This window comes from Camelus dromedarius, chromosome 8, assembly GCF_036321535.1.
Source record: "Camelus dromedarius isolate mCamDro1 chromosome 8, mCamDro1.pat, whole genome shotgun sequence".
Taxonomy (NCBI): Eukaryota; Metazoa; Chordata; class Mammalia; order Artiodactyla; family Camelidae; genus Camelus; species Camelus dromedarius.
The window spans coordinates 53795190-53816209 of NC_087443.1; the positions used below are offsets into that span (position 1 = coordinate 53795190).

General features: G+C 43.3%; 1 protein-coding gene and 1 non-coding gene across 6 annotated transcripts in view; both read left to right on the top strand.

The window, feature by feature from the left end:
• The window catches only part of PLCE1 (phospholipase C epsilon 1), a 300817-nt gene that overhangs the window by 205072 nt on the left and 74725 nt on the right, over positions 1-21020 (top strand). For all 5 annotated transcript variants that reach the window (XM_031461396.2, XM_064488235.1, XM_031461397.2 and 2 more), the window contains exons 5-7: positions 7316-7461; positions 12693-12951; positions 14771-14976. In XM_031461396.2, the coding sequence (XP_031317256.1) occupies positions 7316-7461; positions 12693-12951; positions 14771-14976 (611 nt within the window). The remainder of the gene's footprint in view (positions 1-7315; positions 7462-12692; positions 12952-14770; positions 14977-21020) is intronic.
• Positions 13534-13640, top strand: LOC116156161 (U6 spliceosomal RNA). The gene has a single exon (XR_004140008.1). It is a non-coding gene; the product is annotated as a U6 spliceosomal RNA (small nuclear RNA).

Consider the following 21020-nt stretch of genomic DNA (forward strand, 5'->3'; position numbering starts at 1 on the left):
CATATGAATAGGTAAAGTTGGCCTTATACATACCCAACCATAGTATCAACCATACTACTACTTAATTACTTGTTTATGTTATTGTCCCCACAAGGCTCCAAGCTCACCAAGGGCAGGTGCCATATTTGTCTTGTTTACTAGCATCCTACATGGTGCACAGTACATAGCCCATAAGTGTTTGTGGGAAGAAAGAGGGTCATCTGATAAGAAGGGTCAAGGATTTTTTTTCCAGCTGCAAGTTAACAGCAACTCAACTCAAACCTGCTTAAACAAACTAAAAGAATTTTTTCATATATTATATGGAAACTTCATAGGGCTTCAAGTACGGCTGGATCTAGGAATCTGACCAATGTCCTCAGGAATCTTTCTTTTATGTTGGCTTCATTCTCAGACAGACGCTCCTGTTACTGTGGCAAAGACAGCCATCAATAGCTCCAGGCTCATATCTTTGGAGTTTATCATTCCAATGAAAAGATTGTGTCTCTTTTCCAGATAGTTTCAGCAGAAGACCAAAGGAGAGCTCTTTGAACAAATCACTGAGGCCAGACCTAAAGGCAGGGGAGGGGCAGCTTCATGTAATCTGTATAGATTAAGATGGGGAAAAGATGATTCAACTAAGCAACTAAGAGATGTTGGACAGGCATAGGAAAACAAATAAACACAAAATCCCCTGTGTGCTCATGATACAAGGAGACAGACTGAACAATACCATAGAGACAGGAAGGTAGAGAATAGGACATGATGCAAAATGTAGTAGGACTGGGATGTCAGACAGATGAGCAGTGGGCAACAGTGACAATTAATGCTAGGAATGTAAATCTAGATCACATGGTACCAGGCTTGAAGGCCAAAAAAGAGGTTTAGAGTTTGTTCTGTAGACAATTGTGATGCAGTTTGAGGGGACATGGTGGGGGTATAGTCCAAGATGTGTTTAGGGCTTCTGCAGAAGCCACCCTTAGGTGCTTCCCTTTTTCCATCTGTGTCTCTCCTGAACAAAGAGTCGTGGATGAACCATGCCAGGAAGGACCAGGAGTTCAAGAGACTCTTCGGGACTCATTTCACATCAAGGAGGATGCCCAGGCATGGGTAACTTGCTGGCCACTGTATCCTCAGTCCTGAGACTCCAGCATGAATAAGTCCTGGCCTCTGCTTTAAGGAGTTCACAGTTGGGGGAAGTTGGGAGGACTGGTTTAGAACAAGGTCGTATTAATACACCTGTACATACATATATATATACATATGTACTTATGTATATGGAATTAGGCAATTTAAATAGGAAAGAAAAAGGATATTTTATTCCTAATAGGGAGTCATGGAAGCCTTCAGAAAGGGGGAAATAGGTGAGTTACACTTTCAGGACAGTTCCTTCTCAAAGCAACTACAAATTCTTCCTGGTCCAGCCTTGAACTACTTCCTTCCTCGTAGTTAGGCAACGGGACTTAAAGAGTCCTCTCTTCTGGATTTCTGTACTCTGCTTCCTGGAATTCAGCTTCTCCACAACTCAGATAGCAATGTTAATCGTAGTTGTCGTGGCAGCAGGTGGTCGCAGTAGCAAACGTCTATGGAGCCTTATCTACACGCTGAGCATCATGTTGGGATCTTTAGATACAGTCTCCACTTTCACCCTGAGAATAATTGTATGGGGTATTAGTCCCCTTTTACTGGAAGGGGACATGAGACTCAGGGAGGGTGGGTGGCTTGCCTCGGGGACCTGCGCAAGGAAACAGTGGAACTGGGAGTCGAACGCAAGTTCATTCAGCTCCGGCGCCCACGCTCCCCACCTGCACTGTGCTGCCTCCCGCCGGCTCCTCCTCCCATGTTCCAGGTGGGTCACAGCGCCACTCTCAGGTAGTGTGACCGAGGCAGTGACTTATAGTATTGGACAGGTCCTACAGAAGTGATGCTTTTCTGACCCGAGGCTCAGGGGTGCAGGAAGGGATGCTGAACCTCTGGGATCGCTCTCAACTTCAGTGTGTATGAGAACGTCAGGGAGATAGCTAAAGGTGCAGATTCCTGGGCTCCACTCCTAGAAAGTCTGGTTTCTAGGTCGAGGTGAGGCCTTGGACTCTGCATTTGAGCAAACACCCTACCACCAGTCCAGAGATTCTGGTGCTGGGGCCCACACTGTGAGGAGTACTGCCTAGGCAGGGTGTGTGTGTGTGTGTGTGTGTGTGTGTCTATGTGTCTGTGTGTTGCCCGCATGTGCATGCCACACGCTCTAGTTCAAGGGCTGTTCTAGTAAGCCCCACGGAGGGCATGTATAGATGTGCATGCACACGACCCAGTTTAGAAGAGCTCTGTCTACATAGGTTTTCATTGTCTTCTTTACATTTCACCGTCTGAGCCTGGACTTTGCACTTAGGGTGACCAGATTCCCATTAAAAGGATCATCTTTCTCCAAAAACTGCTCAGTGTATTCAAAAAAACTTTTTGGCAGAAAGTCATTCGTCCCCTTTCTCTGGACCTGGGAACGGCAGTGGGAAGTGTTCAGGCCTTTTCCCAAATATAATCTCTGACTGTTCGAAGGCTGAGAATCTTCTCTGCCCACGGCCTCCTGGGACCCTGAGTGGCCTGCCTGTCAGTCGGGGGCACGGAGCATCCCCACACTGGAGATGTGGGAAAGATGGTCTCTGCCCTCAAGGACTTAAGGTCTTGGTGGTGAGACAGAACAAACCCATGCGAAAGAGTCAGGGAAACAAACACAACCAAAATAAGCCAGATGCAAATCCATGCAGCTGTGAGAATCCAAGTGCAGGCATAAGGTCCAGCAATCAGTGAAAGGGAAGCAGGAGGAAGTCGCATGTGAGGTGCCAGGTGGGCCCTCAGAAAGGCCTTCCTGGGGGAGGTCACTTCCATGCAGTCCCAGACTCTCATCAGGCACTTACGGTGGGCTTGGCGACTGTGAGCATGGTATCCCCGATGTCTGCCTTTTGGGGAGCACAGTGCTGACTGCTCAGGGAGTCTGGGGCCAAGGAGATGCAGAGGCAGGGCATAACGCACAGCACGTGCACAGGCCTCCTCAAGGCAGTGATGCTTTTGTCAGATTCCTGAAGGCAGCCCTGCCCCTGACTTTAGGGGAGTCAGGATGAAGTACAAAAGAAGCCTTGCCTGTGGCCTGCCCACTTCCTCTTTCCATCCTGGCTCATATGCCTGTGTTGCATGGACACCTCAGGCTTCATGTGTAAACTCCGTCCACACACCACCACCCCAGAGGTCCTAGGCCAGCCTTCGGACCTAGAGTTATGATCTACTCTCAGGAGGACCAATGCAGATAATAGCCCCTTGCTGGCCTGGAAGTGGGCTTGGGGCTGTTTGGACAGGGGACTGGGGGTCCTGAGTCTACAGGGGTGAATGATCTGGAAGTGGGGGCACAGCAGATATGTTCCCTCCACCCAACAGGTTTCTCACTCTGTAGAGGGGGCAGAGCTGGATGAGGGCCAACATGGGCCTTTCAAAGCCTGGGGCCCAGGCAGGGATCCTGACTGCAGGTCTAAGCACAGTTCTGCCTAAGGGATGAGTTGGCATTAGTTAAACTAAAGGTAGGTTGAGGAAAGCCTTCCCATGTAAAGAAAGAACAACCAGTACAAGATCCACAAGAAGGGAAAAGCCTAGTTCACCTCCCTGAAACAGGGGTGTGGCGAGGGCCGAGTGAGGTTGGAGAACAGACAGGGGCCTCGAGGGCTGGGGTGAGGATTCGGCTCTACAAAGGACGCAGGCAAGACGTGGTGGACCAGGGAAAGGTGGTTTTGAATGGAGCAAGAACATTCCTCCCAAATTGAGCCTGTGTGATGCCGGTAAGGTATTTGACATGAGATGAGAGAGCAGGCTGTTCACTTCAGCTAGGCCTAAGAGTACTGAGAAAGGCCGGAGGAGGAAGGAAAAAAAACACTGGGGGAGCGATTGTGGAGGGGCTGTAGGCATGTAGGAAGGGGTCAGGGTCATCAGGGTACGCACAGAGCTTCTGGGAGGAACCCTTAAAGAACTGGGCTGGGGGCCAGATTCTCTCTCCATGCTGTGCTGACCATTGAAGTAAGGCAAAATAATAAATGTAATGATAAGTAATAAGTTTGAAAGTAAGGCAAAATAATCTGCCACATTTAACACCTTTCTACTCTAGAGTGATTCCCTACTCTTGAATCATAGTACTGTACACGTGTGCAATTTGTATGTTTTTCCTGTGTGATTTCAGTGTCCTGAAATCCTTTTTGGATTGGCAATACATCCCATTGTCTGCTTAGTAAATATGACCAAGTTTGTGTCATCACTTTTTGTGTCATTTATTTTTTATAATTAGTGGTGACACTCTCATGACTTAATGCCTGTAGAATTATGAATACATTAGACCACAATAAGAATTGTCCCTGAAGTCTGTTAGCAGATGTTGGAGGGTAAGTGTCTGTGTGTGTGTGTGTGTGTGTGTGTGTGTGTGTGTGTGTGTGTGTGTGTGTGTGTGTGTGTGAGATAACAGTGCTTACATAATCTCAGTAACCAAGCCCTGGGGACACACACTCGGAGATGGAACAGTTGGTTTAAATTAGGTTTCCATGTGAAATATGGTATCACTATTTTTTTTCCTAGCATTGTGGGAAAGTATATGGAAAATGATTTGACTGATAGGGAATAAATCTGGTTGTGTGATCAGGTTTGAGGCACAAACCACGTGACGGTCTGTGCCTGCTCTGTGAAGCAGGTCTCTCCAGGGGAAGATAAATTAACCCTTTCAGGCCACTGTGCTAATAAGTCATTGTGTGGTACCAGAATAGCCTGAAAGAACAGTGACTCTGCAGAGACACTGATTTGCTGTCAATTTCAATAAGAAGGGAGCTAAAGTCATAGAAAGAATATAGCCAGAGGCCTCAAGAACTAATGCATTGAGTGTCTTTTTTTTAATAGGTATATCTTTATCGTTTAATTTTTTAAATTTATTTTTGGGGGAGGGGAGGGAATTCAGTTTATGTATTTACTTATATATTTATTTTTAATGAAGGTCCTGGGGATTGAACCCAGGACCTCATGCATGCTAAGCATGCACTGTACCACTGAGTTATCCCCACACTGGGTGTCTTTCAGGAATGATTTTAACGTTTCAGGATTTCATTTTTATTTGTGAGGAGATGGGTTTGAATGTCTAGCTCAAAGAGTCAATGATGTTATGATTCTAAGTGTTTTCTGATGATCTTATAGTAGGATAGGGCTTATCAAAAGCTAATCACACCAAAGGAGGAATTGGCTGGAAGTAACCATGACCCCACTGGCAAAATAATTCCTTGCTCTAGAGAGCCAGAGTTCCACAAAGGTGACTTTTCACTGGGTAACCAGGTGAAGGGACAGGCATGGAGACAGTGGATCAGAGCTTGCTCATAGCTGCAGGAGAATTGGTGGCTCAGGGAATCCCAGAGGGTTCCTGTGTGCTCACGGCGGTGCCTGGAGATCAGGTGAATGGTTATCTTTCTCCCAAGAGGCTCTGAATTCCTTGTAGGATGATGTGGACCCCAGCTCATCATCCTAGGGGTCTGATTCCAGATCTGTTCTCCTGATGTTTCACCAGAGCCCAGCAACGCCCAGGGCAGGTGGAGAGCAGAGGTACCTGCTCGGAGCCCACTGGGCTGAGACCAGCCTCAGGGATGGCAGGTGGTTCATCACATTTCACTGCAGCCAGTTTCAGAAGGGAAGAGACAGATTATTACGCAGGGCTCCTGGCTGGTACCAGAGTACAACCCTGTTTCAGACTGAAATTCCCCATTGCTATTTCCCTCTTTGTTTCTGTGTAGGGAGAGGAAAGAGGTGTTTAGCATCGTTCTCTTCTGTTCTGTTTTTTTTCGTTTCTTTAATCATTTCTTGGTACTCTTCTCGGTACCTTCTCCTTTGATTCCAGCTCTGTCTTCAAACATGCAGCTCTTACTGAGTGCTCTGAAGGACCTACCAGTGCCAAGTTTAAAAAATTAGCTACCCTTCACTAGACGAAAGAGCACCAGCCTGGGAGTCCTAGTTTTGACACTGAATTGAATTGTGACCTCCGAAAGTCACTTCTCCCATGAGCCTTAGATTCCTGGTCGGGAAGAATGGGGTTGGACTGCCCTTTGTGGTTGCTGCCAACACGAAATGCCGTTCATTCCTCTCATTTTATTTGGGGTTGGGAGAGAGTCAAGGAAGCGGTTGCTTTAGACCTTGAACTCTTTTCTCCCTGCGGTTGTTGTCATGGGTCACCATGAACTCTCCGTTCAGGCTTCACTCTCACTCAGGTCAGGGAAGTGAGTTGCTCTCCAGGTTTCATCACTGTTGCTGAACCACGTACAACTAATGGACCGTGATGGGGTCAAGATCAAGGTTTTGATCTGTTAACAACCAAGCTTATCAGCCCAGACATTAACCAGGATGGGAAAGTAACTTAAGTGAACACTAGTGTCCAAGCACCAAAGTATAGGTAGCAGCAGAATAATCCTAGAGATTAAGAGGATTCTGAGGCAGCATTCATAAAGGGGAGACTTCAGTAGAAGATCCCTATTAAATATTATATTCCAGGCTATGTAGTAGAAAAGACAAGTCACATTAGACTAAATTTAAGCCTCGAGCCAGGAGAACAGTAGATTTCATGTATACACATTAGGCGGTAGTGAGTGGTTAATGGTGTCACCTCTGTGGCCCAGCCCTCAGTTTTAATTCAGGTTTTGCCACCTATTGGTTGGGGACCTTGAGCAAGTCTCTTAGGCCCACTGTCCTTCTGTTTTCTCATCTATAAAATGAGGATAATTATAGTCCCTGACTATTAGGATTGTTGTGAGAGAAAAGTGAGTTGATGTATATAAAGTGCTTAGAACAGTTATATAATAAGTGTTGTACTGGTTCTCATCATTTAGTCATTTGAGGAACATAATAGATAATGTATTTATGAAAGATAGTTCAAAAAAATTTTTTACATTTTTTCACTTAATATACATTTTACTACTTGACGAATGGACTGTCATTCAAGGGCTAAGTGCATTGATTACATTTAATCTTGCTCCATCAGTCAGATATACTTAAATCAATATTAATCTTGGGCTTTATTTTCTTATGGTCTCATGGAATTTTATCGATGAAAAAGGATTTTGTGGGTTATATTGCAGCCTCATTTTAAAGATGGAGATGAAGAACACAGAGAGGGTTAATCCCATCACAAAGCGGTGATGAAGCTAGAGCTTCACGTCAGTCTCTTGGCCAGGTCCTTCCTTTCCTAATAAACTGATTTTTTTTTAAAAAAGACATTTTTCTTATGAAAAAATATGTATCAAGCTTCCAGGGCATGGTTTCAGTGGACGCCTCTCTCCATCTCCAGGTGAGCTCCTGGGTGACGTGGCTGATCCTCACGGCGGGCTCCATGGAGGAGAAGCGGGAAGTCTTCTCGTACTTGGTGCATGTGGCCAAGTGCTGCTGGAACATGGGCAACTACAACGCCGTCATGGAGTTCTTGGCTGGCCTCAGGTATGGGCAGTGGGGAGTAGGCTGATCTGGGGGTTTCTTCTTACCAGCCAAAGGGCGCTGATGTAATTGCCTGGATAACCCTGTTTACCCAAACCAGGCAATGGGTAGTGATTATTTGGGGGAGATATATTCTCCTGTGCTAGTGCCACAATCCTGCCCCTCAAAGATGCTGCAGAATTCAGCCCCTGTGCACAGTCATGATCCTAATTGGCTGTGTCTGCTTTGATCCCATACTCTTGGCCTAGCTGAGTATCTGATTGCATAACTCCATCAACCCCATCACGGACTTTCTTCCCCTGCCTGCCCTGTAAGCCCCACTGTTATCTGCCTATTCCCAGCTCTGCCTTACGAATTACTCCAGCACTATAAACTCCCAGCCGCTGACTGCCCTTAATAATAACAGTGGCTAACATTGATAATAATCATTTAATAATGTTAGCTCTCAGTAAATCAACTGCACTTCAGTTTAAAAAAAAAGATAATCCATAAAACAACAACAATGAAAAAGATAGCTCTCGTTTTTACCGAACACTTACTACGTGTCAAGTATCAGACTAAGTATACTCCGTGGCATTAAATCTTTTCATTCTCAGAACAATTTTTTGAGGTAGATACTGTTATTATTCCCACACCATGCAAAAGAAGAAACTTCTAACTAAGGTCAGAAGAAGTTAAGCCACTCACCCAAGGTCACCTGGCATGGCTGGATGCGAACGCAGGCAGCCTTGACTTAAGAGCCCTTGCCCTTAACCTCTATGATATCCTGCTCTTACACTTTCTCCATCAAGCTAATAATAAGATCACCATTCCATCAGTAAAGCCTCCTGCATTATTCCCTTTCAGCCTAAGGTACCTTGTGTAAAGCAACGGCCCCTCTCTCTTGGGGGTGGCAGTGTGGAGTGAGGAAGAAGAGTGTGGGTGGTCAAATTACAATAACAGGGAACCAAATCCTGGCTCCCCCATGGAGTAGCTGTGTAATCTGGGCCAGTGACCTGACCTCACTGAGCCTCAGTTTCTTCATCTGTAAATGGGGACAATAATGAAAAGCACCTACCCCTTTACAGAGGACTTAGTGAGATAATGTCAGGTGTTGAGCATGTGTGTCCTGTCTGGAGTTAGGCTCCAGAGAACCCATCATTGCTGCTGTTGTCTGAGCTTCACCTTCCCAGTGAGGATTTTCACTATAAATAGATCTTGCTTAAAAATATTTTGAGGTTTTTCCCTTTGATTCTCCAGGCCCCACATAGGGATTCAGGGTTGGAAGCTGAGAGGAAAATTCTGAGTTGGAAAGTTTTTTTGTCCTTTTGAACTTTCTTAACTAAGAATAAACTCAAATGATCCTGTCACTGGCATTTAATATGGTCATACAAATGCACTGGGCATAGCTCAAAAGGAGAAACAGAAAAACTATGGGGAGAATAGAAGGCTATATCCAGATGACTTGGTTCTTTTTGTAATAAATCTTCTACAAAGAACTTGTGCTATTTTTCTCTTAAAAAAATCACATTGGGATAAAACAGTTCTGTTTTAATGATGCTTATCCTTTTGGGTTTGGCTGGCAAACTGTTGTTGGCTGTTGTCTGGGGACCTCATTTCCTCTCTTCTGGATGTCACTGTCCCCACAGCATGGCAGCCGGCTCCCTCCGAGGTGGGCAGTCCAAAAGAGCAAGGCAGAAACTGCAGTGCCGTTTCTGCCCTGGCCTCAGAGGTCACACACCGTCACCTCTGACACACTGCACTGGTCACATAGGACCAGCACTGGTCCATGGTGGTTGGGGACTGCACTGCAGCAGGAGGCCATCCTGGAGGGCTGCCACATACCATGTGTTAGAGATTCTCTTGATACAAGGATGGCCTCAGGAATGACCTGCGGAAGCCTTGAGTGAATGTGTCTTTTAGACCCAACTTAGTTTGAATTCGAAATCCAAAAGGTCCATAAAGCCAAGTAATTCTTTCTTAGGTGAGCAATAACCTCAAACCAGCTAAACCTCAACATTGATTCCTGTGCCTCGCAGACCCACTGCCCCTAGTTTCATGCTCCTATATTTGGCTTAAAATTGAACTGCTCTTTACAAATAGATGGGTAAAAGTACCAGATGTATTTGCTCTTTGGCTGGAACAATATACAATATTCACAACATATCCAGGAGGTAAGTTGCTAGATGACCTTATGTTGGAATGATGGTGGAGGCAGAGCTCGTGTGTGTACTTTCAGGTTTGAAAATATTTCGATTACAAGTAATTGAACTACACCAATATAACTGAAGTTTTTCATTTTTTAAACAATTAGATGGGAAGAGGGTACAACCTTATTAAGTGACTTGGATTTTCTATAGACTGTCTGTTTCGTTTCCTCAAAATAAATTCTCAGCTATTTCTAGGAAACAATTAGTACAAAGAATTATATATAACAATATTTACTCAATTTTAGTATCAACATAAAATAACCCAAAAGTCAACTATATCTCAATTTTTAAATAATAACCCAAATGAACACCAAGAGAAAAATGAAGGAAATAACATGATGCCCATACAATGGAATATTATTTAGCAACCAAAAATGGTATATATATGAAAAATGTTTAATATGATTGGAAAACAACACATAATATGTCAAACTACCTGGGAACAAAACTGTCTGTACTTAATAACCTTAGCAATATTTAACCAAAATTTATAAAATATTTAGACTAGACAGACACAAATGGAGTAAATACTGGAAGGAAATATACCTAATGTTGTCTGTGTATGGAAGAACTATGGGTGGATTTTCGATATTTGGGGTATTTTCCAGATCGTCTACAATGAGCATCTAGTACCTTTATGATCATAAAAAGAAATAAAAGTTTTTTAAAAGTGCCAGTTTGCAGTCTAACAAAGGATCGTTGATCTTTGCTGAGGTTTGTCTTTGCCCCCCAGCGTTCCATGACTGCGCCATTACTCACGGAGAGAAGGGTGAATAAATAATGAGAACTGTGTCTCACTCATGGTACTCCGTTTATTTAAACCTCCAATCCATGCCCCCAAAAGGATTCTCACCACCTTATAAGGAACCCGTTGTAGGACAGGCTGGACTTAGTGGGGTGAAATCAGGAGACAATTTTATTTTTCTGACCTCACTGTCTTTCAAACCTGCCCAATTGGCTCTCCCTTCCCAGACTCTGGATCACACCTCGGGGGATCCTGTATCTTTCCTGATCTCTCATGTGGTTAATAAGCAGTCTCATTCCCCTATGCCCAGGAGCGCGAAGGAATCTCAGAATCGTTCAGCTGTGCCAAAAAAGCAGGTTGCCTGCAAGTACCTGCAGTGTGACACCATTTGTATAAAGTTTAAAGACACACAAACAGTTCTACAAACTGCTTATCTACCTGTGTCGGGAAGGTATCAGTTGTGAGGAAAGAACTCTGAAGTTGCAGTTGGTGAGGGACGAGGACATGGAGGGATCTGCTGGGGCCTCAACCATATTAATTAATGTTTTATTTTTCAAACTGAGAGGTTGATGCATGGATGTTTGTCATGTTGTACTTCTTTGTCTTTTGCATATCTTAGATATTACATAATAATTTTTAAAATCCAGTCTGATAGAAAGGAAAATTTCAACTTCTCATTTAAAGCTTCACCCTTGCCCCACACTTCCCAGCCCCACTAGTCTCCAAAAGCCACCATAGGGTGGGAAGATATGTTTACCTTTTCTCTTCCTTTTCCTCCAGCTCAGGGTCCCAGCAGAAAAAGTGAGCAGAAGAGGAGAAGAGGGGAGGAGTAAAGTCTTCCTTGACTGGGGCAGCTGTGATCTGGCCTTGATGCCCCCACAGAGAGCTGTGTGGGGGTGCTTTCAGGGTTTCTTCCTAGTTACCTGCTCTAGCTTCCCCCACTTCCTGTCCCATAGGGACCTCCCACTGCACCATCACCTGGTAGGGGCAGTGCACCCTCTGGCCTGACCGACCACTCAGTCCTTGCCCCCTGGCCTCTGGTTCTGGAGGTCCCTCCCTCACAGACTCCACTAGGGTCACCTCATTTGGCAGGCAGGCCTTTCAAGACAGCTCGGGTCCAAATGCCTTTCAGTATCTGTTCCTGATGCAGAAACACTCAGCATTTTGTCCTCCCAGACTCTGCAAATGCAGGACACGCCCACTGGAACCTTCTCCCTCATGTTGCCATCCCGTGGCTCCAGGCAGCATTTCCTCTTTAGGCTTCCTAGTCACACAGCAGCAAGTGTGCGTGATCAGCAAACTGCCAGGACCCGGGTCAGCCTCTCCATAGAGTTCCCTTGAAGCCCTTGTACTTGGGGTGATTTCCTCCTTCTCACATATGGCGCCCTGACAGCCCTGGCCAAAGAAGCATTCCCTACCTGGCTGCTCAGGTCCAGTTCCTCTGCTGATGGAGGTTGAGAGACCTCTGAGGGCAGGGCAGTTTGGGTCTCCTGGTGACCACCCACTGCCTCTTTTTAGAAGGTGGGGTTCAATGTCACCTGTTGTTCTCAGCAGCAGTTTCAAAATAGGAAAAGTCTCATTTAACATCCTCTTCAAGGGGAGGGTATAGCTCAGTGGTATATTGCCTGCTTAGCTTGCATGAGGTCCTGGGTTCAATTCCCAGTACCTCCACTTAAAAAATAAATAAATACATAAACCTAATTACCTCCTCCCAAAAAATAATTTAAAAAATTTTTAATTTAAGTAAAATAGAACAACATCATCATCTAAAAAAACAAATTCTGTTCTGCAAATAATACTTTAAGATAATGTCCCTCAAGATGGGCTAATGACTTAATGTCAAAGCTGGATTCAGTAGAAGCAGTTTGACAAAAGAAGCCAAAATAGACTTCATATGTATCACTGCAGGACTGGCCTCATCCAATAACATTTCAGAGATCAGGAGGAGTGGATGGAACACGTTTTCTGTGAGCCAGCCTCCGTAAATATTTGCAGAAACCATATTACCCACGACTTTTCCCTTTTGGGAAACCAGAGAAACTCAAACTGAAGTTCAGCGCCCACCCTCCGAAATTAACTCCTCCCACACATGTTTTTGTATGTATCTGTCCTATTTAATTTTGTGCTTCAATTTATTAAAGTAATAGTCACATCATGTGGGGAAATAGGTGGAGATGTGAGTATTAAAACATAAAGGAAACATAAACAGAAAGAATGAATTTGTATGACATTTAGGCTCTTTACTGTAAGTTACATTATTTCTCCTTTGGCCTAAAAAATATGTCACTGACTTGCAATAGGTCAAGAAAAGTTTTAAAAATGTGGCAGTTTATGGACCAGTCTGACCTGGAGACCATGAGGAGCCTGAAGGACGCTATGGCCCAGCACGAATCCTCCTGCGAGTACAGGAAGGTGGTAACGCGAGCGCTGCACATCCCTGGCTGTAAGGTGGTCCCGTTCTGTGGCGTGTTTCTTAAGGAGCTCTGCGAGGTGCTTGACGGAGCCTCTGGCCTCATGAAGCTTTGCCCGAGGTACAATTCCCAAGAAGAAACTCTAGAGGTGAGGCCTTTCAAAATCCTCGTGGTCTAGAGAGTCTTTGTTGCCACTTGGCTCATCACTCACTGAAGCCAGAGAAGAGCTCTCTGAGCCCAGCGTTATCATCTCTCACTGCTGTGTTGGATAACAGTTGAGTCCTTGGAAGTTCCAGAGAAAAGTAGGCCAGCTAGCACTGTCTGGGGCTTCATGTTGTTGAGTTAGCGTTAATGGGACCATGTGTAAGTACAAGGACAGATGGGGGTTGTTTTCTGATTTTTTTTAAAGGCTGATGGGATTGACTTCTCTCTTCTTGGGTGGGAATGTCTGGGTGCAGAGGATACGAGAGTAGTAACTTTTTTGAATCAGTGGAAGAAAGACTTGGGGGAGGTCAGAGCCCCCATTCCTTTCCTCCTTTGTGGGAGGATGCTGGGGAAGCTGGTGCCCCCTCTAAGGACAATCAGTGCCTCTTTTCTCCCTGGCTGATTTGCATCTCGTTCCTGATCCCCAGAGTGGAGAGGACCATGGGAGCTCAGACTCAGGGCGTTGGGCACTGAGAAATGGAAGACGATACAGAAACCTCTGTATGGTGTTTAGAAATGAAAGGAAGTGCTCGCTTCGGCAGCACATATACTAAAATTGGAACAATACAGAGAAGATTAGCATGGCCCCTGCATAAGGATGACACGCAAATTCGTGAAGCATTCCATATTTTTAAATGTTAAAAAAAAAAAGCAAGAAAGAAATGAAAGGAAAGGGAAGGTATAGATCAATGACAGAGCGTGAACTTAGGATGCACAAGATCCTGGGTTCAATCCCCAGTACCTCTGTTTAGAAGATAAATAAATAAATAAACCTAATTACCCCCCACACACACACACACAAAAGAAAAAAGCAACTAAAAGGGAAGAACTTTATGGAGAATTTTGAAGAATCTCATACCTGGAAGTCCCACACCCAAATCTAGACTCATTCTCCCCATGGTGACAGCACCCACTGTTTACTTTACACACACACAGGCTCACACTCACACACGCTCCTTCTCAGTGGCAGTAAGAAAACTCCTTTAAAACTGCAGCCTCTTCCAGGTCACCTGGGAACCAAAGCATTGCCTGGAATCCGGAAGACTTAAGAGCCCCTGACAGGTGCCGGCAGCACTACCGGTTTACAGCTCCCTGGCTTCTAAGGGGGATTAAAGGTGCAAGAAATGGAGGCGAAAGCTTATAGAAAGCCCCCCAAGCTGCACCCACACTGGCTCCCTCACCTCTCAGGAGGAGGAAACACATCTCATGGCCTCACTGCCCCTCTCACCTCTGATGGGAGAAACTTCCTGATCACAAATACAGACAATAAGAGCTTACAAACCACCAGGAAGCCCATGTGTTACAATAGGATATATGGAAAATAAAGCAAAACGTTACCCTTTCTCAACCATTTCCTTTGGCCCCAGGCATTTTATCTGGTTCCATAGGATAATACACTTTGTCGTGGTTTTTCTCAATTCTCACTACGAGGATAAAATAACCCTGCCCTTCCTCCATAAAGTAGCTAATCTTCTCCCTAGGGAACCTTGAAATAATATTGCTTTCTGTGTTGTAAATTCGAAGTGGAGTGTTGATTCCTAGAGGGACTAAAGTTGTCTTAGTGGAAACAAGAGTGAGTTGGATATTTCATGTGGTGAAAGGGAAAAATGTTTTTCCTGGAGGTTCTGTTTTTCCCCCCTCAATAAAATAGGCCCAAATGCCATTATTTATGACTGTTATGATTTCGTTCCCTTAGCCAAGTAGATTCTTCAGATGTAGTGTGTGAAGTTGCAAAAACAAATTCTGAGTATGTTTTTCTGTAGTTTGTAGCCGATTACAGTGGACAAGATAATTTCTTACAACGAGTGGGACAAAATGGCTTAAAGAATTTGGAGAAGGAGTCCACGGTCAACAGCATCTTCCAGATCATCAGGAGCTGCAGTCGAAGCCTGGAGACGGAGGAGGAGGACAGCCCCAGTGAGGGGACCGGCTCTAGGAAAAATTCCCTGAAGGATAAAGCCCGATGGCAGTAAGTTTTTCATTTTAAAAGTTAGGTTGCTTATTTCTTCTTTTTCCTACTCCAGTTTGGTTTCAGGTCGACATTTCATAAAAACCCACCACCTTTATCCGTAAGCTGGGCTTCTTTATCTTTAAATTTTTCCAATTCTGAATTAGGATTTACCTTTCTAATCTGGATGCTTTGTTCTAAAATTTAACTTCTTGCTATCTGTGATCCCTTCTTAAAAACTAGAGCTGTCCTGCCATTTCTAAAAATGTAACAAATTAAATTTCAGAATTAGAACCATGATCCTTTATTTATTTCATAGCTGCTATAAGAATGATTTTTATTCATCGTGGGTGGGGCAGAGGGGTGAGTGTTAACATATTTTTAAATCAAATATACTGAGTTAGTAGGGCTGGAGTCGGTCATACCCAGAAATCAGTATTGTGGCAGCTCCCCTGACCTCTGGATGATTCTAAGGCAGGTGGTTTCGGGATCTCACTTTCAGGTGGCCTCTGCAGCTTTGTGACTGCTCAGTTGTTCCAATTGCTGTGTATTGTCAGGCATTGCAGTCTGGCCAGACATGCGTACTTGACCCACAACCAGATGAGAAGTCCAGAAATCAGTGGTCTTGGGGCAGGCATTGCATCTCTTCAAGGCCATTTACTCATGGTGAAGCCCCACTCAAATGGCAGAGCCTGGCCCAGCTAGAGGAATCCTTGAGCACCATCCAAAACTATTACATCTATTGACTTTGACATCTTGGCCACGAAAGGCTTTATTTGTGTTCAGTACTCATGAATCATACCTTGAAGTTGTCCTCGAGTCCTTGTACATGCATATGTGCGTTTGTGAGACATTGCTGTTTGTTTTGCAAAGCCTTTCCCAGTTATCTGTGTGTGTGGGAGCTTTCATTGGGAAGGGGGACAGTGTTTTTGGAAAACAATTTCTTTGGAATTGTAGCGCTAGATCTTTAGAATCAGTTGTAAACACAGAAATGAATGCCTGTGTCTGAATCTCTAACGCTATTATGTTTCAAGGAGGTAAGTCTGTATCCAGATTTCTCCAAAGTCTTTGGACTTTCTTCCAAACCTCACTTCATAGCTCATTCCCCCATAGAGGACCCAAGTGCTCAAAGATTAATCATCACTGCCCTTACCACAGTGTCTCATCCCTAAAGCTCAAATGTCTCACAACTAAGTTGCAACCATTTGTTCTTTTTAAGTGTATCTCAAGTCAAAGATTATTTGAAAGTTTTCTCACAATTGTTGCTGACATTAGTGCCACTCTATATATAAAGAGAAAGGACCATCTACAAATATGCACAAAGACGCATCTTATAGCCATCTAAGTCCTGAATCTGTATCTAACTCTATCTACCCATCTCTATATATAGATATCATGTATATGTCTACATCCTCCCACAAAGGATTTTGTAGATGCTTATAAGAATAAATATGAATAATTGAAGATATTAAAGAAAAAGGAAAACAGGATCGGAAAAAATAAAACATACAGAAATATATACTATATGATGTTTACAGTGACTAAATTTTGTTCTGAGATAGTGGCCAAAGGAAAGAGGGAATCAGGATTCACAGTATTTGTGAGAAAAATCAAATATATTTGGGAGAAGCATGCCTTTTCCTCATACTGATATCTGGCTAAAATTCCTTCCTTAAATCCTTAAATAATGGATACATCACCCCTGAATAGATAAAATCATGAATTTCATATGACTCTTTTTTATAACAGCTTTCACTTGGGGCCCTGGGTGTGGGTGTGGGTGTATAGGTGTGTATGTAAATTACAGGTGTCAGCTTTTCTAAAATACTTTTAGGAATGCTACCTTGGTTGAGTCTCAGAGACCAAGCCTCTGAGCTTTCCATTTACCATTCTTTCCTTTTGTCTGGGATTCTGTCCAGTGATCAGTTTCTTACCTCATCTCATCACCTTCCATGAAATCTTTATATCCAATTTTCTGCTTATTCCCTTGTCCTCTCCATAATGATTTTTTATCATCTACGTCCTAAGAACATTGCTCTTCCACTTCCCATTTTTCAGACTCTGCTTGTAAGCACTCTTAGAAGGGGTAAAAAAAATACAAAAATGCAAGTATTTCTTTTACAAAACCTGCGAAGTCATATTGAAATTTATGTACCTCAGTACCAGTAAGTGTTCTTACCCCAAGTGACTGCTACTTTGAAAAGAACCACTGAACCACATAGGATAGGTGTGGGGGTGTTTAATAGAATTCACTGAAACTAGATCAGCACTGTTTCCAGGACCATCTGCCAGGACTTCGGAATCCATTCCTGATCCAGAGTCCCACGTTAAAATATCCAGCACAAGGCTGTATGTGGAAAAGAGATTTCCAGATCCCAAAACCCCTGGGAAGTGTGGTTTGTTGTTCATTTGGTTGAAACAAGGACTCTACAAACAATAACCTCCAATCTCCATTCCTGTGGCAGCCACCAACCCTGTGAAAATTACAAGGAAAGAAGGGACAATCTCATGGTCTTGTGGTTCATCCAGCCTGTAGACTACTCATAATTTTTCTCAAACTTCTCAGCTACTCCTGCCCAAAAACCCATTTGAAGCCCTCACAGAAGTCCCAGAAAAGTGATCATAAAAGGTTTAAGACTTCAGCAGGAAAGGAACAGGATTGAGAGACTCAAAATGTCAGTAGGATGTTCAGACCAACTCATCCAACTCATCATCATCCTGTGCAAATGAGGAAGTGGTACCCAGAGAGGTGAAGTCACTCTCCTAAGTGATGCCTGGCAGAGCTGGGGTGTGAGCCTGACCATGTGTTCAACTGCAGAACAGGATCTTTTCTTCTTCAGTGTTTAAGGCATTTCTTGTCACTGTAGAGGAGCTAACTCTTAGCTTCTTTTCATTTCTAGTCCCTGTAGATTAGGAACATCTTAATTCTAAAAACATTCCAATTACATTTCATATAAGGTATAAAGCTCATTAATAATGACTTTTCAAATTTACCACCATGAAGAATAAATAAGCTTTGCCTGTGTGAACATGTGTAAGTCATGAAGGCATAAGAGTTGCATGTGGCACAATTGTAAGAAAATGGAAATTAAGATGTGCAGAGAAGAGTGCTGGGACATATAGGGGCTGCAGCTTCTTATTATCAATATTGTTGACCCTCTTTAAGATGCTGCAGCTTAAGAAGGATTTGTACATTTGGAGAAATCAGATATAAGTAGTTCAGACAGAAGCTGAGAATGGAAGCTGCTTGAGATAATTAAGAGCTCAAAGCTTGTAGTCACATTGTCTGGGACTGAATCTTACCCCCACCAGTTACTATATGTGTCACCTGCATAGGTGACTTAATCTTCCTAAGGCTCAGTTTTTTAATCTGCAAGATGGGAATGATCAGAATACCTTATAGGGTTGTTGTACTTGAGATGACTGTAAAATAAGCAATTTACATTTTAAATGCCGTATAAATCGTGGCTATTGTAATTAATGCCTGCCATTACACCCTTTAGATGCCAAGCTGGGCACTTAAGGTGTGGGCACCTGTGGCAGCAGTCACCATTTTAGGTGAGGTGACCCCTCAGTCACCCTTACTGGAGACAGCCCTCCTACCCCAACAACCTCCTTAGAGACTTGCCTGGAAGATGATCCAAATCCTCAGAGATAAAAATAAGAAAGCTAAGCGTAAGGAAGTAGAGTACTTGAGAAAAGATCATAGTTACCAGGATTTGCCAGACACACACATGCACTGACGTGCCCACACAAAATAATAAAATCATAGGAAACCAATCAGTTATTCTCCACTGAGGATGGTGCAGACAAGACCCAATCTTACGGACACCTACCTCATAACATTCTTTAGGGACAGCTGACTGCTTCCGCCAAGCCCAGACCTTAACATGGTCTCTGCCACCCCCAGTCTGGCTTTGCTGAGGGTACCTGGGACTGGGGATACCTACCCGCTTCTGTCCCCTTGACCAAGACCCAGTCCTGCTTCTGTGACCTGTAAGAAAGAAAGCTGTTTTCCCACTATCTGCACAACATTCAGTTTAAGCTTGTTTGTCACTTGAATGCCAACTTGAAACTTGGACTCCATTTTTACAGAAAAGCAGTATTTGTTTAGGTGTCTATGTTCTAGGATGTTGACTCTGCAAATCCGATCCAAACAATAATAATGCTAGTAATATTTAACATGCTATTACTTATTGAGAGCCTACTTTTGAACAAACACTGTGCTAAATACTTCTCATATATTAAATTAGTTACTCCTCACAGCAATGCCATTTCACTCAGGGCCAGAATTTAACCTCAGGCAGGCTGGCTCTGAAGTCCTCACACTACCCAGACATAAAATAGAAGCTGCCTACGGTTGAGGAAGGTGCTAGGTTAATTAAAAGCAAGAATTTGCCAGAAGCAAGCTTAGAACTCTGGATTTTATTACAGGGACCAGCTATAGCAAGTCCTTTGGAAAAGGTGTGCATTTTCTTCTATCTTACAAAATTAAATGTAGTCTTATCACTTGATGAATCATGTTTATGTAATCATATTGATTTTGCAGGAAGTAACACAAGATTATTAAGAAACTACGTAACCAGGATGATAAATAGCCCACTTGTCCTCTAATACAAGATTTTCATTGGGATACATAAAAACAAAAAGTGTTCATCTATCAATTTATGGTTTCTCATGGAAGGATGCTTCAGAGCCTCTTCTGGGGTCAGACACAGACTTTCCTATTGTTTTCACTCCTTGGTCCTCTCCTTAAGGCATATGACCTAAGTTTGACTAGGTAGTTTCTTTGCTGGTAAACCATATCTTTGATTTGGTTAATGTTATTTAATTCCTAAACAGCTCTTTAAGTTCCACCTTATTCCTTCTTGTAAACCCACAGAGACTTGTTTCCTAAGAGAATCAGGCACAGAAGTGCATAAAATTCACCATATGATCTAAGTTTCTAGTTTCCTTCTTGAACTTATTTCATTACAAACAGTTGTCAGTCTTATCTTGGCCATTAGTCCCTGGAAGAATGCTTTTTAAAGGAATTATTAACACCAAGCATTAGTTCTTCTTGTGTTCTAAAAATAGCTCCTGGTCCTAAGAAGGACAGTGTCCTCTCTCTCCCAACTTACATCATCCCTGAGCACCAGAAACAGGCCCCAGAGAAGCTTCATAATTTTTCTTCCCAGATACCACTTTCCATAATGCCTGTAGTTTTTCACTGGAAAATACTTGATTTAGCTCAGAACTCAAATTAAATGGAATATGCAAAACTCCATTTCTCTTGCTAAATTAAAAGCAGAAGTTCTATGTCCAGATTAACATGTGTTACATTTCACAGGTACTGATGCTCACCAATTGAATCCTTCTTACTCTTAAAAAAACAACAAAAACAACAAGAAGTGTGACAGGGAGAATGTGGAAGTGGTCCCAGAGAAAGGAAATAAAAAGATGAAAGAACTTGGATATGGCCCTGAAGAAAGCCCCATTAGAGGAACAGCTGGGCTATTTAGCCTAGAGAAAAGGAAATGGGAAGAAAAAGTGACAGGATGAAACCTCGGTCTTTTTATGCTTAAATATAATTGTGTACTGCACTGAGCCAGACGCTGTGCTGAGTTTTTTTTTTTTTACAAGTATTATCTTATTTGAGCTTCACTATTACTCATTATTAAGTGGGTATTGTCTTTTTGCCATTAACAGATGAGTAAAGGTGAGGCTCAGAGAGGTTGAGTGATTTGACTAGCTCACACAGCAAAGAGGTAGTGGAGCCAAACGTTACACCCAAGGTGACTCTAGAGGGCATGTTCCTAACCACCATGCATATGTATAAAGCATGGACAGAAGTATTATGCAGAAGACCTAAGCATTGGTTTTCCATTGTTACTGAGAGCAATTTCAGAGGGACAGAGCTAAGTTAAATACAAAAGATTTTCCTCCTTTTTCTTTTTTTCTTCACTTTTTATGGTGAAAAGTAACATTAAGAAAAGTGTGTAAGAAAGAATGGATTTAGACCTGGGACCCAGATCTTGATTTCTAATAACACTCTTCAATGAAAGAAAGCAAAGCTCCTTGGAGAA